This window comes from Tenrec ecaudatus, chromosome 14, assembly GCF_050624435.1.
Source record: "Tenrec ecaudatus isolate mTenEca1 chromosome 14, mTenEca1.hap1, whole genome shotgun sequence".
In the NCBI taxonomy this organism is placed as follows: Eukaryota; Metazoa; Chordata; class Mammalia; order Afrosoricida; family Tenrecidae; genus Tenrec; species Tenrec ecaudatus.
In genome coordinates this window covers 117,564,171-117,580,227 of record NC_134543.1, presented here as the reverse complement: position 1 = coordinate 117,580,227, position 16,057 = coordinate 117,564,171, and the positions used below count along the sequence as shown (strand labels likewise).

At 42.1% G+C, this 16,057-nt stretch overlaps 1 protein-coding gene across 1 annotated transcript in view; it reads left to right on the top strand.

Moving 5' to 3' along the window:
* Positions 1 to 418: 418 nt before the first annotated feature.
* MNS1 (meiosis specific nuclear structural 1) overlaps positions 419 to 16,057 on the top strand; it is a 34,162-nt gene continuing 18,523 nt past the window's right edge. Inside the window, exons 1-3 of the mRNA XM_075531557.1 lie at positions 419 to 550; positions 1,227 to 1,448; positions 15,307 to 15,434. Coding sequence (XP_075387672.1) covers positions 548 to 550; positions 1,227 to 1,448; positions 15,307 to 15,434 — 353 coding nt within the window. The 5' untranslated portion in view covers positions 419 to 547. The remainder of the gene's footprint in view (positions 551 to 1,226; positions 1,449 to 15,306; positions 15,435 to 16,057) is intronic.

The following is a 16,057-nucleotide window of genomic DNA, read 5'->3' as shown; positions in this document are numbered from 1 at the left end:
GGCAGCGTTTCATTCTGCTGTAAATAGGGCTGTTACCAGTTGACATCAATGCCCTACCAGCGCCTGGAACAAGCACCGCCAGTGGCTTTTGCTCCAGCTATGGAGGCCAAGACAAACCAAAGGCCGGATGCGCTGTGCGTGGAAACTTCTAGCACCGCCTTGTGTTAGACAGCAGCGTTTGCTTTTCTCTGGACACAGTTGCTACAGATTTTCACCGAGGTTACAAAAACCCACTCAAATTAGGCGTTCGACGTGTTGGGGGCAAAGGCTGGGCTCCCTATCAAATTGCCAAGGGCCTCGTCTAAATGTCCCGCCCGTCTCGCTTTGGCCTATGAGCGTAGCCACGCTGCCGGCTCCCAAGAAGCTCTGCGCTGATTGGGTCTCGCCTCGCCCAATAGGAGGCCGGGAACTGCGCCGGGTCGCGGCGGCGGTTGCTGGGACACCGTGTGAGCGCCGGGCCGCCGGCTGGGAGCTCGCGGGCCGCCGGGTGTCTGGCTTCGCCGGGAGAAGCGGTGGGGAGCCGAGCGGGGGGGTTTCGTCCGCCAAGATGGTGAGCTGATCGGGGGACTCCACACGACTTGTTTACTTGATGGAGTTCGGAGCCGGCCCGCTTGCACCAGAGCTTTGAAGTTCCTGAGCGCGAAATGCATGGCTCTTGTACCCGAGGAAGGGCGTTCGCGGGAGCGCCGAGGCATTCTTTAATGTACCTCGAAATTTGCCCGATAAAAGCTTGCTTCTCCTGTGATTGAAAATCGGGGACACCTTAGCGGAAATGAAAGTCCTGAGTCAATGTGGGTGGATACCAGTGGGTCCGTGGGAAGCAAACTTGACCGGCTTTCTTACACCACCTGCCGGGGATAAAGGCGGGATGGGAGAGAGGGATTCCCTGTGTAATGCTAAGGAAATAGGAGCCTTAGATTGGAGGCCTTTTAATCCTAGTACTGCTGTTTGTTAGCGGCATAAGCTGGTAAATTGCCTTTATTTTTTATGCCTCATCTTTAAAAAATGGTTTATAATAATAGTACCTGCTTTACTGAGTTCTTATATTTATTGATTTATCATTGTCTGCCGTGTTTACTTTTATCATGGAAAATTCTCTGACTTTAGGAAGGAAGTCAATGACCTTTCCTATATTAGTTACTTATCTTGCATCACTTAAAAATTACAGGAACATCAAAGTATACATAATTTTTCTTGTATCTACCTATAACTTTTTTGCATTTTAGGCTTCCGAAAGGAGAACATTGAGCTGTGTTGAAAGGCATCAGAAATTAGTAGATGAAAATTACAACAAAGAATTGAAAATGAAAGGGCTAAAACAGATAGAGAACCAAGTTAGGGACCTAAAGGTGAAGAATGAGATCGATGACCGTGTTGAGCGTCGTAGATTCCTCAGATTATTACAGGATGAACAATTTGAGTTGGATATGGAAGAGGCCATTCAAAAGGTATATTTTACTACTCATTATTAGATTAGTTTCACCTTATATTCTGTCTTTGGAAATGATGAAAGTCAATAATTGATACTGAAATTGAATGGAGATGGACAACAGTATCAGGTAAGAGATGTACCACGATGAGTCAGTTCAGTGTACTGGTAAACAGTGGGGCCCCAGACTCTAGACTGCATGTTTTTGAATATTAGTGCTGCTATTTATTACTTGTATAACTGTGAGTAAATTGCTTTTAATTTTTACCCCAAATCTATAAAATAGGAACAATAGTACCTATTTCACAAGATTGTTAATAATGATGTTAGTTAGTATATGTTACTTTGAGAACTAAAGTATGTCTGACCCAAGCCAGGGTATCCACTCGCCTCATATGCATGAGAAAGTTGGACATTGAATAAGGAAGACCAAAGAAGAATCGATGCATTTACATTACGGCGTTGGGGAAGAACACTGAAAGTACCATGGACTGCCAAAAGAACCAACAGCTCTGTCTTGGAAGAAGTATAGCCTAACATGCTATACTTGAGATGCTGATTTTGGATATATTATCAGGAGACCAGTTCCTAGAAAAAAACACATGCTTGGTAAAGTGGACGGACAGCGAGAAAAAAGAAGACCCTTGATGAGATGGATTGACCCGGTGGCTGCAAGGATGGCCTCAAACAGAACAACAATTGTGAGGATGGCGCAGGACTGGACAGTGGACATATGAAAAAGAAACAACCGAAAAACCAACAACAATAACAAAGTAAAACAGAAAAGAAACCACCAAAACCCTTGATTAAAAATAATAATAATACAGAAAATGTTAAAAACTAGAACAAATTTTAAATGGGTCAAAAGCCCCAGGCCAGGTACTATAGACTACTGGGATGTTAGACTTTCTTTTGAGGTGCCAATCCTCCAGAGACCACACCAAAAGAACTCAATGTAGAAACCGCACTAAATGAAGTGGGATATGCCTCAAACTCACCTGTAACCCTTAGACTTAAGGCTGAAACTTTATAGGGTGGGAAGAAGCAGATAACTGCTATTCGTAGTGTGTTAGTCTGGGTAGACTAGAGAAATCATGGACACACGTGTATAAGAAAGATTTATATAAAAGAGGAATTGAACATTGAGAAAACATCCCAACCCAGTCCAGTTCAAGACCATAAGTCTGATGTAGCCCTTATGTTCGATACCAATCTATAAAGCCCTCTTCAGACTCACGAAACACATGCAATGAAGCTAAATGCAGGACAATCACAAGCCAGTGGGTAGAAAGTCTTTGGGTCCAGTGGCGTTGTAAGCATCTCAGTGCTGGCAGGGGTCTCTCTGTGGCTTTTCCAGCTTCCGAGGTCTGGTTGCGTCCATGTGGCTTGTCTTCTGCAATGTCTCCCAGGGAGTAGCAGAGAGAGAAAAGTGTCTTCCACCTCCAAGGAGAAAGTACCAGATTTCCCAGAATTCTCAGGAGAAGGCCACGCCCACACAGAAGTCTCATTGGCTACCTCCAGATTGACAGCCTGGACTCCACCCCTACACTCTGAATCCTTAAATTGACACCAGATTAGGTGACTACCACACCTAGGGTCTAGAACTCCGTGGTTGTTAGACCTTGACTTGGATTTCTTGCCATGTGGATACCCTATGATTGTTGGCTAAGGACTATCATATACTTACTATTTTAATACCTTCCTCGTTGTATTAAGATACATATTAACCTGGTAAGCCTGGTTCTGACAATGTCAATATTATCATCACCCCCCATTGTGTTTGTGTAAATAGTGCCCAGTCATTTGAGGATGAGTGAATCTATAGAGACTGGATCGATGGTTTCTTGGGAGTTCGGTTGGGAGTAATGTAGAGCTAATAAGGAATACAAGAACGAAGAAAATGATCTAAAATTGATTGAAGGAATGATTGTACAACTCTTCTTGATATAATTGAACTATTCAGTTGTATATTAAGTCCCAGTAGAACTGTTTTGGGGAAAAAATTGGAGTCAAAGGGTAGTCAAATAATATCTTTGCTGAAGTATGAAACGTATAGGTGTTAATTGCCATAGTACATAAATCCAATCAGGTTACTTTGCACAAAATTCTAAAATCAAAATCTGATCAATGAGATTTTATCATTTCAATTCACTGAGATTAAAATGCCTTTAGTGGCAGAAAGTGAACATTTTTTTGGAATTCTAGGTCATTAAAACCCTTTTTATTATGATTTTTGTGAAAGTTTACCCAGCAACATGGGTTTTCCCTTCAATAATTCATGCATGTTTTATTTCAGGACATCTCTTAGAATCCCTAGCAATCTTCCCACGTCCTCCCTATGTTTTCTGTTTCCATTCATCCTTCTTTCCTGTCCCGTCCTGCCTTCTGAACTTTGTCTCTGGGCACGTGCTGCCCTTTAGGTCTTGTATGGTTGATTATTCTAAGGACTGAGTACCTTCCTGATGTTACTGGTCACCTTATAGGCTTGTCTGTTATTTGGCTGAAAGTTGAACCAGGGGGATGAGTTTAGTTCCAGGTTTTAAAGGGTATCTAAGGATCACAGTCTTAGTCTAGTTCCCCAGTCTCTTTGAGACCAATAAGCTTGGTCTTCTTTTATGATTCTGAGTTTTGTTCTACATTTTCCCCACTCTATCTAGGACCTTCTGTGGTGACTGTAATCAGTGTGGTCGGTAGTGGTGACCAAGGACAGTCTAGTTCTTTACGTCTCAAGGTGGCATATGCTGAGGTTCATGGGAGCCATTCGCAGTTTGAACTAAGGGTTTCCATGCATCTTTTATTTTCTTAACTCCTCTTTCCTCTCGACCCAGTAGAGACAAATAGTTGTGTTTTAGTTGGCTGTTGATGGACTTTTAAGACCCAGTTTCTACCCACCAAAGTAGGGTGGACAGACATAGGTTCCCAAACTTATTTGGCTCACTGTACCCTTTTCAGGAAAAACAAACAAACAAACAAACTCAGTGCCTCCTTTCGGAATTAGAAACTTTTGTACTATGGCCCATAGTCCAGGGGAAAGTATACGGTACCTGCCTCTGCACCTCCCCTGGATCTTTCTAGTGCCCCAAAGGGGGCAGTGTCACTGACAGGGCAGCAGTGCTGTATAGGACATTGTGAGTGTTTTTTGCAGGTTGACTTTGATGTGTCCCTTAGGACCATGGGCTGAGTCATCAGGCCCAGTGCTTCGTTCCCTGCAGGTGTTTGGTGACATCTGAGAACGTTCATTACCTTTCTCCCTCCCTGTGTGCTCCCCTGTATTCAAGGATATATTTGTAGCACCTTAGGAATCTTTGGGGCCCTGTGAGTTAAGTGTTGGTTTAAAAAAACCTACCAGCAAGTTGCTCCTCTGGAGAAAGCTGAGTGTGTCATCAGCTCCCAGAAAGATTTATAGTTCCAGAAACCACCCTAGGTGGGGTCCCTACGAGTTGAAATCAACTCAGTAGCAGTGTGTTTTGGTAAATACATATGTAGAAATATCCTCTGGACCTTGAATAATGCAGAGATTTGAGGGGGCCCATCTCCTGTTAATTTGAAAATCTTTGTGTGTAATTTCTGGTTGACTCTTGAACAACAAGATTTGAACTGCTTGAGCTCACTCACGGTTGTTAGGTTTTTGTGTTGGGTTTTTTTTGGGGGGGGGGGCTTTTGTTTTTTCCTGTGGCTAGCCATTGTGGTGAACTCAAGTACTGAGAATATGTCCCTAAAATGCCAATGATGCTACTCGTCTCAGATGAACTGCTCACGCATCCAATTCAACCCATGTTGTTTAAGAGGCAACTGAACAGATACTGCCAAGTTTCTTCTCATTCTTTGCCCCAACAAGGTTCAGCTTGTATGTCTATTTCTCTTTTTAAAATTATTTTATTGGGGGCTCTCGTACACCATCCATCCATCCATTGTGTCAAGCACATTTGTACAATTGTTGCCATCATCATTCTCAAAACATTTGCTTTCTACTTGAGCCCCTGATATCAGCTCATTTTTCTCCCTCCCTCCTTGCTCCCCACTCCCTCATGAACCCTTGATAATTTATAAATTATTATTAGTTTGTCATATCATACACTGACATCTCCCTTCACCCACTTTTCTGTTGTTTGTCCCCCAGGGAGGAGGTTATATGTAGATCCTTGTAATCGGTTCCCCCTTTCTATCCCACCTGCCCTCCACTCTCCCGGTATAGCCACTCTCACCACTGGTCCTGAAGGGATCAACCGTCCTGGATTCCCTGTGTTTCCAGTTCCTGTCTGTACCAGTGTACATCCTCTGATCTAGCCAGATTTAGAAGGTAGAATTGGGATCATGATGGGGGAGGGGAAGCATTTAAGAACTAGAGGAAAGTTGTATGCTTCATTGTTGGCTACCCTGCACCCTGACTGGCTCTGTCTCCTGCATGTCTATTTCTGTATGTACTGGTCGGGTATTATTATAACTGTTACTGCAAGATAAACGCATGGAGTGCCTCATGAATTCCCATGCCATCCCAGTGCTGGGCCATCCTAATCGCCTTCTTCCAGCCTTTAGTCTCTGTGCTGCTGAAGGGGCCGCACAAAGTGAATACTTACATTAAGTACTTTTCTGATTTTTAAAAATGTTTCGTGAAGAAGTCAAGTGCTTTATATACACAAAACTTTTGAAATATGCAATTTTTCCCCAAGGGTCTTTTCCAAATGTTCTGAAGAATCAAAGTAATAGGAAAAGTGGTGCAGGACCGGACAGCGTTTGTCCTGATGGCATTAACAACAACAACAGGAAAAGAGATATGGTTAAAGCAAATAAGACATGTGAGCGAAATGAGTTGACAGAGATGTGGAAAAGGTTATTCTGCGATGTCAGTATTTTTGGAGTACCTGTTAGGACACTGTGGGGAATGCAAAAGTCAAAATGAAAAGTGGTATCTTCCCCTTTTGTTCTACATTCCAAATGCACGGATATGGTTTTATTTTCTTTTTACTCAAAATCATTTTATTGGGGGCTCTTACAACTCTTGTCACAGCCCCATACATCAACAGTATCGGGCATATTTGTACATATGTTGCCATCGTTCTTTTCTAGACATTTACTTTTCTATTGAGCTCTTGGTATCAGCTCCTCTTTTTTCCCTCCTGGATATGATTGTTTTAAACCCTGACTATATAATCAGACCAAATGGGGTCCCCAGTTCACAGTTGAAAGCCAAAATAACAGGACACTGGGTATGAAAGGAGAGAAAATTGTGGATTTTCAGACCAGGTATGCTAGGAGTCATGATGTAAACTCTGATCTGACTCCTCTTCCTGTGGAATTAAAATTTTAGGTTATTTAGAAAGAAGAAGTTACACATATTCATATAACTTTAGCGACTCTAGTGCATGGTAGTTTCTAGGTCGGAGTTTTAAAAATAGCATCTTTATCATGGTTGGAAGAGGAGTTTTAGGGAGCAGTGGGGAATATATCAGAGTTCATTTAGGGCCCCAAAGCCAGCTTTTGCACATGGCCACCGGGCCAGATACCATTTTAAGCAATCTCAGCTGATTGTTTCCAGCTTTGTTGGTTGGTGCCTGAGAAGTTGGCTGTATCAGAAGGTTGTGTAAGAGTGTCAAGCTTCAAATTCAAAGCTCACTGCCACTTGAGTTGGCTCTGACCCCTAGCAGCCTTACAGGACAGACTAAAACTGGCCCAGTGGGTTTCTGAGACTGCCTCATCTTTCTCCAGCTGGTGATTTCAAACTGCCGACCTTGTGGTTAGCAGCCCCTGTAGCCCATTATGACACCAGATCTACTATTCAAGTAAGCATACCATTGGAAATAGATTTTTTTTCCCTATTCTTTTTCATCCTCTTTTTTGTTTAATTTTAAAGAACATTTCAGGTGTCATCAACTCTTTCTTGGATAATTAAGATGCATTTTCAGAATATGGAAACCCTGCAATACCATTATAATAGATTTATCAGAAAGTTACATATATTTTGTAATACCACTTAAGAATCAACTTTTTGTCATTGTCTTAAAAATTGATTTTTGTATTTGGTAGTTTTAGGTGGGATCCAAATGAGGTTCGTAGATCATATTTGGTTATGTCTGTTAAAACTTTCTTAATCTAAAATAATCCTTTCTCCTTTTTATTTTATCTTTTTAATTTAAATGTTTAATTTCTTAAACTACTAGGGTATACCCCCCAAAAAAAACCAAAACAATTTTTTTCAAAACTATTAATTTTTTTAACAAAACAACTTTACCACCTTCAAAGTACTCTCCATTACACTTAATACAGTTACCAAATCTGCGATTCCGTTCTTTGAAGCAGTTTTCACACTCATCTTTTTGGATACTTCCCTTGTTTTTTCCTTCACCTCTTCTAAGTTGTCAAAGGCTGCCCTTTCATGTCCTTCTTCATTCTCTGAAACAAAAAGAAGTTGCACAGAGTGAGGTCAGGTGAGTCAGGTGCAATGAGGCAAGAGAGGCATGTGTTTTTTGCCCCAAACTGGCACACTGAGATGGCTGTGTGAGCAGGTGCATTGTTGTGGTAGCAAAACCAGTCCCCGTCTGCCACAAATCAGGCTTTTTTTGTTGCACACTGTTACACAATCTTTTCAGAACCTCTAAATAGAAAGCTTGATTAACAGTCTGACCTGGTGGAACTAACTCCAAATGCATTAAGTTGGCAGTTGTCCAGAACGAGGTTTGTCGTCACTCAACATTTTATCTTTTTTGAAACGAGAAAACCACATGCACACTAGAATTTTTCCTATAGTGCTGTCCTTGTGAGCTATAGTCAACATCACAACAGTTTCCCCAAGCAGGAAACAAAATTTCACAGCCATGCACTCTTCTCCTAAAGAGGCCATCATAAAAAAATGAGATTTGAGCAAAATTGCTTTTATGAAAAAATTTGCTGTGACCAGAGAGAACTTTCCGAGGTGACACCACTGGGAGCACTAACTCAGTTAGTGGGGAAAATGCATACTACAAATGCTCCACCCAGGGCAATTCCACTGTGTGCTTGTGGGGGAAACGCCCTTGTATAATAGGTGTTCTATAGCTTTTCCATATTCTAGATTTAATTTCACTTCTTCGTGGGTCCTTTAATTTGTTTGGACATTGGCTCTCAATCAGTGGTTCTCAACCTGTGGGTCTTGACCGCTTTGTGGGTCAAATAACCCTTTTACAGGGGTCACCCAATTCATAACAGTACTAAAATTACAGTTATGAAGTAGCAGCGAAAATAATTTTATGGGAAAGCGATTTGGTGACATCTAAAATATGGAAATTGAGCTACCATAAGACCTAGCAATCCCCCTACTGGGCATATACACAGAAGAGGCAAGAAACAAACCACGACCAGACATCTGTGCTCCAGTGTTCATTGCGGCACAGTTCACAATTGCAAGGAGTTGGAAACAACCCAAATTTCCATCAACAGACGAATGGATTAAAAAACTGGTACATACATACGAGTACTACGCATCCCTAAAAAACAGTAATGAACGCATGAAGCATATCACTGCATGGGAAGAACTGGAGGAAACTAAGTGAAGTAAGCCAAGCACAAAAGGACAAGTACAACATGAGTCCGCTGCGGAAAAGAGGGACCAGACTTCAACCTGGTGCTCCAACATAGGAATGCAACATACAGGCATGAAGCATGGGACCAAACCAGTAGAAAGGTCTGAGGGCCCTGCTCCAATTCTAACTACGTTCACAGCCACCCCTTCCCCCAGAAAAATTCCCTTCAGAGGACAGCACTGAAGCTACATCTCAGGGAGAGGGACATGTCTGATCAGAGCACACAGGAGCAAATGAAGGGGAGGAAGAGAGAGTGGAGCACATCCCGGCCCACCAAGTCTTGAGGATGATATCCCCACTCAGAGCAGCCAAGGCACAGAGAGAACCATATGGCCGGCCCCACTATGAGACATGACACCCCTCACTGACCCATAGCCCTACAGGGACAGCTGGAGATACAGTGTCGGTACAATGCCCTACCGCATCCCACCACACTGAGGCAAAACACTAAGGGCGTACAACAGAACAGCAAGGGGAGCAGAGCAAAGGAGTACCAAAAATAGACTTTGGGGCCAGGGTGTGGCACCCCATCAGACTCAACTAGAAAACACTTAAAGGTCAACAAAAACAGACCTTGAACTATTTATAGGCTTTTCTCTTTTTTTATTGTTTTTTTGTTGTCATTTTCTTTTGTCGCTTTGTTTTTCTCTCCTCTTTGTGTGCATATTATCTCTGCAGGTCTATCTAGATAAGATAGGCTGGATAAACAGTCTGGATGAGAAAACAACGGGGCCAGTGGTTCCAGGGGTACATGGGAGAGGAGGAGGTGGGGGAAAGGAAGTGGTGTTGACCTACCCAGGGACAAGGGAACAACAAGTGATCCAAAACTGGTGGTGCGGAGGGTGTAAGAGGCCTGGTAGGGATTTATCAAGGGCAATGAAACCGAGAGGAATTACTGAAACCCAGATGAAGGCTGAGCATGATAGTGGGACAAAAGGAAAGTAAAAGGAAATAGAGGAAAAATTAGGAGGCAAAGGACATTTATAGACGTCTAAATCCAGGTATGTACATATGTAAATATATTTATGATGATGGGGAAATAGATCAATGTGCATATATTTTAGGTTTAGTATTAAGGTAGCAGATGGGCACTGGGCCTCCACTCAAGTACTCCCTCAATGCAAGAAAACTTTGTTCTATTTAACTGGCATTCCACGATGCTCACCTTCCCACCACTATCGCTGAGGACAAATGTGTGCATAAACAAATGTGGTGAAGAAAATGATGGTGCCCGGCTATCAAAAGATAGAGTGTCTGGAGTCTTAAGGGCTTGAAGGTAAACAAGCAGCCATCTAGCTCAGAAGCAACAAAGCCCACATGGAAGAAGCACACCAGCCCGTGTGATTACGAGGTGTTGAAGGGATGATGAACAAAATGAGGAAGGCATCAAAGAACCAAAAACCATGTCATTGGGAATGAGGGGGGAGTGCAGAGTGGGGACCCAAAGTCCATATGTAGGCAACTGGACATCCCCTTACAGAAGGGTCGCAGGGAGGAGACGAGACGGTGCACTGTAGCAACGATGAAACATACAACTTTCCTCTAGTTGTTAAATGTTTCCTGCCACCCCACTATCATCCCAATTCTACCTTACAAATCTGGCTAGAACAGAGAATGTACAATTGGTCCATATAGGAACCGGAAATACAGGGAATCCAAGACAGATGATCCCTTCAGGACCAGTGGTGAGAATGGCGATACACGGAGGGAGGGTGAGGGAAGGTTGGGTAGAAAGAGGGAACCGATTACAAGAATCTATATATAACCTCCTCCCTGGGGGACGGACAACAGAAAAGTGGGTGAAGGGAGACACTGGATAGTAAGATATGACAAAAATAGTAATAATTTATAAATTGTCAATAGTTCAGGAAAGGGGGGAGTATGGAGGGAGGAGGAAAATGAGCTGATATTAAGGGCTCAAGTAGAAAGCAAATGTTTTGAGAATGATGATGGCAGCAAATGTACAAATGTGCTTGACACTATGGATGGATGGATGGATTGTGATAAGAATTGTATGATCCCCAAATAAAATCATTTTTTAAAATATGAATTGTTCATGAGGTAGGGAGCCAGGAAGGGGGGGGGAATGAGGAGCTGATACAAAGGGCTCAATTAGCAAGCAAATGTTTTGAGAATGATGATGGCAGGAAATGTTCATATATGCTTGACACTCTGGATGAATGTATGGATTGTGATAAGAGTTGTAGGAGCCCCTAATAAAATGATTTAAAAAAAGAAAATGTTATTGTTGGGGGTCACCACCACATGAACTGTATTAAAGGGTCTTGGCATTAGGAAGATTGAGAATCACTGCTCTAAATGCATGATTAGATTTAGGCACAAGGATTTTTTTGTGAGAGGACACTCCATATGTGATGCTTTCCTTCATACTGTGTCATATCCAGTGTCATTGCATGAGTAATTTCTTTGAGGAGCTTCCTCACAAGGCTGGGCCTTCTGAGGCTGTAGTTGAAACCTCCAGTCCCCATGTGTGACATTCCCAAAGTACTGTACTGCTCCATCATCAATCCACTCTTCTTCTCAGGACTCTCCCTAATTCAGTGCACCTTCTCACAAAACTCACAAACCAAAGCAGTGATTGTGGAGGCGGGCAGGTCCCAAGTCTGTAAGTCAGGCATCAGTCTAGAAGAGTCTCCTCCTGACTCGTGTGGTTGGGGGGCTGACAAACCCAAATCTGCAGGTCAGGTGATAGGCTGCTGACTGACTGGACTTTGACACTTAGTAAATCAGGTCAGGTGACAGGTTGCTGTTGTAGAAGCTGGGGGCAAAACACCCATTAAACCATTCTCACTGCCATGAAGTCTCTTCCAGCTGAAAGTGACCCTATCTGTGTTTTTTGAGGGAGCAGACAGTCTCACCTTTCTCCTGTGGAGCAGCTAGTGGGTTTGAACTGCCTAGCTTGAGGTCAGCCATCTAATTCTTTCTTGGCTGTGCCACCAGAGGTCCTTGTTGCAAGGGCTGAGGAAGCCAAAATTGGGCAAGTCTGAGAGCAGGCCACTGGCTTTTTGTTCCATGGAAGTAGACTACTTGTTGCCAGACTCTCGGAGCAAGGGCTTGTGTGGTTGTGAAGGATCTTAAGGTCCTACACATGTGGGTCAAGCATCAGTCTGGAGGCCTGTCCCGATTCACATGGCTGCAGGTGTCGACAACAGGCTGATTGCTCACAAGACGGCGGAAGCCAACGAATCGGGTCAGACAATAGGCCCTGGGCTCAAATTCCAAGAGCCAGAAGTCAGATGAAGACAGGTGAGTTGTAGGGTCCAGAGCGAGGGAGCAACTGTACCAGACCACACTCCACAGACACTAAGCTGTTGACTTGAATCACATATTTTCGTAAGGCAGCAACTCAAGATGTGTCTCACCCTAATCCTGCCTCCTTAACATAGCAGACAACTGCAGAATTTGACTATAACCGTAGCTTGCCATAGGGGATAGGATTTACAGTATTTCTCAAAATTAAGGACTATGGCTAGAAGGGCCTTATTAAGTCGTTAACTGCACTACAGTTACACAGGATACGGTATCTGGCATTTTCACTTTTAGATGCTAACGTTAATGATTAGGTTTAATAAGAGAGCCTCATGGATCCATTTGAAAGGTCCCAGCCAAACTCATCTAATTGTTTCACCAATGAATCTTATTTCCTGAGTGGTTGCAAACAGTGCTTTTATAATTCTTTACACACGTAATAAGTTGGAAAAAATTCCCCTTTTCTCATGTAATCAGCTGGAATTCCATAGAAAAGAACTTTCCTTTGTCAACCAGGATATTTTGTACCCTGAAATACAATTCTACTTGTAGAGGGAGATAAATGGTTAGGTTTCAAAGCAAAACAAATTGGTGCCCTAGTTACTTTCATTGGTGTCTGCCTCCGTCATTTGGGAAACTTCTTTTCTTTCATTTTTCATCAGTACGTCAAACCGTTTCATTACAGTTTGACTCTGGTGAGAATTTGCCTTTCCACCCCTGATACACCAAGTCAAAATCTACATTATAATTCCTATAGATCTTTACGTGGAGATCTTGTTAAAATCTAGATTTTTATTTTGTAAACCTGCAGTGGAGAGAGAAATTCTTAGCCCGGGGTTGAACCAGTTATTGCCCTATCGTTGTCTAATGGATTTTATTTTTTGATGCCGTCTGTGTGTCCTTCTGAAAGGAGTCCTTATATCGTAGTGAATTACATTTAAGGCTCCGAATTAAGGAGCCTTGATGGTGTAGGGGTTAAGTATTGGGCTGTTAACCTCAAGGTTAGCATTTCAAATCCAGCAGCTGCTCTGCAGGAGAAAGATGAGGCTTTCTACTCCCACAGAGATTTAACAGTTTTTGAAACTCACTGGGGCCTGTCCTCCAGGGTCACTATGAGTCAGAATTGACTGGATGGCAGTGGGTTCCATGGCGAGAGGCTCCAGTCCACCAGCCATTCCCCAGGGGAGATAGGAGGAGCGTGTGCTCCCATAAAGGTTTACGGTCTCGGGCAGTTCTACTCTGTCTTGTGCGGTCGTTGCGAGTCAGAATGAGCTCAGTGGCAGTGAGTTTGGTTTGGTGTCCTTTTGACAAGTTTCATTTAATCGCCGATAATTTTCTTGCTTTTTTTCAAAACAAAATGTGTAAGGTTCTTCTCATCTATGTTCTAGAGTCAGCCGTTGTGCCAAGAAGCCTTGTCACCCTTGAGTGGACATATCTAGAGACCACAATCTTGGATGCGGGATGTGCTGATTGCTATTGATTTGTCCTGCTTCTAGGTCTTCAAGTGGGCAAACTAGGGTTTGTTTACATGTTTTCATCTTACATTTTGAGATGATTTTAGAGTTACAAAAGAATTGCAAAAATAGTACAGTGAATCAGTGAATTATTGTCTCCTTCACCCCACTTCCCTTTATGTTTATAACTCGCATAATTATGAAACTGTTACCCACGTGAAGAAATTAGCCATGGTAGAGTACTGTTTGGGTCCCCGTGAATCAGAATCGACTTGATGGCAGTAGGTTTCTTTGACAGGATTGTTAAGTATGTATAGGGCTACTCAAATCTCACCAGTTTTTCTGCTAATGCATTTTTTCTGTTCCTGAAATACGAATTCCATTCAGTTGCCCTGTCTTCTTCCTTTCCTCCAGTCCTTCCACTCTGGGCATCTCTCAGTCTTTCCTTGTCTTTCATGACCTTGATACTTTGGAAAGTCACCTATATCAGTTTTCAGTTGCTGTATAGCAAATCACCCCAATTTAGTGGCTTCTAACATCCACTTACTATGTGCCTCAAAATGTGATGCTTAAGAAATATACCATAAAAAAAAAAGAAATATACCAAAAAGGCTGTAAGGTATTTTTCCCTACATACAGAATGTAATCATGCTTCTAGAGATTTCTACCATATTAAAAGGAATATAAATGAGAAGTCAGTGATAGCAGGGGGAATAAACCAGTTAAATTCAGACTGTAGAGCTTTCTATAGGAGACCTGATGTCTGAAACAAGTCAATGACTTGGGGGGAAAATGACAAGGGGAATTAGGGAGAAAAACAAGGCTTTCTACTCCCATAAAAATGTACAGTTTTGGAACCTCACAGGCCCTTCAGGGTTCCTGTCCTACAGGGTTGCTATGAGCCGGCATTGGCTCGATGGCATAGAGTAGGGGCATTATAATAAAATGTAACACGAGGACCTTGTTTGGATTATGACTACATGAAACCTACCAGAAAAAGAAGCATCTATTAGACAACCGAGGAAACTTGAATATGGACAGGGATTATTGTTAGTGTGTTAATGTCATTGTGATATACAACAAAATTCTCATCAAGTACAGATTTCATTATTGGATCAAATTGGATGTAAAAATTACCATGAATTATATACATGGTAAGTATATAACATGATGCCTGGTTTGTTTTAAAATAGTCTAGCAAAAGAAAAGTCTAAGGAAACAAGACTAAGTGGGAGAGTAGATTAATAGAGATTGACAAAATATTATTGAAGATGATTGATGGCTGCTTAAGGGTATATTGGTTGAAATTTGTAATTTTCTTGTTAAAAAGCTTGAAAAGTATTTCTTGAAATAATACTATGAATTTAAAATTCACATTCATAGTTTAACGTGAAGAATGACAGAGCCAGTTTTAAGGGATGTACAGTGAAGAACTGTAGAGTACTAAGCAACATCTCTTGATCTGCGATCAGCTGTGAAAGACAAGATAATCAACCCTAGTTCCTACGACACTTGTGATTTTATATAATTAAAAAAATTCATCCTAAGAGGAAAATTATTCTGGAGGAGAACTGTCTGACATTGCTTTCTCATTCAGGCAGAAGAAAACAAAAGATTGAGGGAATGCCAGCTTGCACAAGAAGAAAAACTGGCTTCAGAGCTGGCCAAACTGAAACACGAATGTCTAAAGGATGAAAAGATGAGGCAACAAGTAAGAGAAAACAGGTACCTTGGTTTCTCTAAGTGTTTTTATTGGGGGGTGGGGTGGGAGCAGCTATATAGGAGTCAAAGATCATTAAAGTCAAGGAAGTGATCGGGTTTGCGACATGCCCGACTGATCTGATCATATTTACACAGCATGAAACCCTAAAGGTTAAAATTTCAACATTATTTTTTTGGAGGTGCCCTGGTGACATAGTGGTTACGTGTTGGGCTGCTAACTGTGAGGTCAGTCGTTCGAAGCCACCAGTTCTCTCTTTAGGAGAAAGCTGAGGCTTTCTGCTACTGTAAAGAGTTACAGTCTTGGAAACCCATGGGGAAATTCTGCCCTGTCCTGTAAGGTCACTAGAAATTGGAATGAACTCAATAGTATTGAGTTTGAGGGTGTTTTGGTGGGGGTAGGGGGGTGGGATTTGAGGTAGGAGGGAGACACTGGCACACAAAAAGTTAAGTGATGATTATTGGAAATAATTATTGTGCAGAAAATCGTACTATTCCACAAATGTTCTGATTTTTCTTTGGCTGAAGAAAGAAAAGGATATTTTCCAAAATATTTAAATATACTTAGCACATTTAGAAAAAACTTTTAAATGCAGAAATAGATTATGCTTCATAGTAGTAAGAAAAAT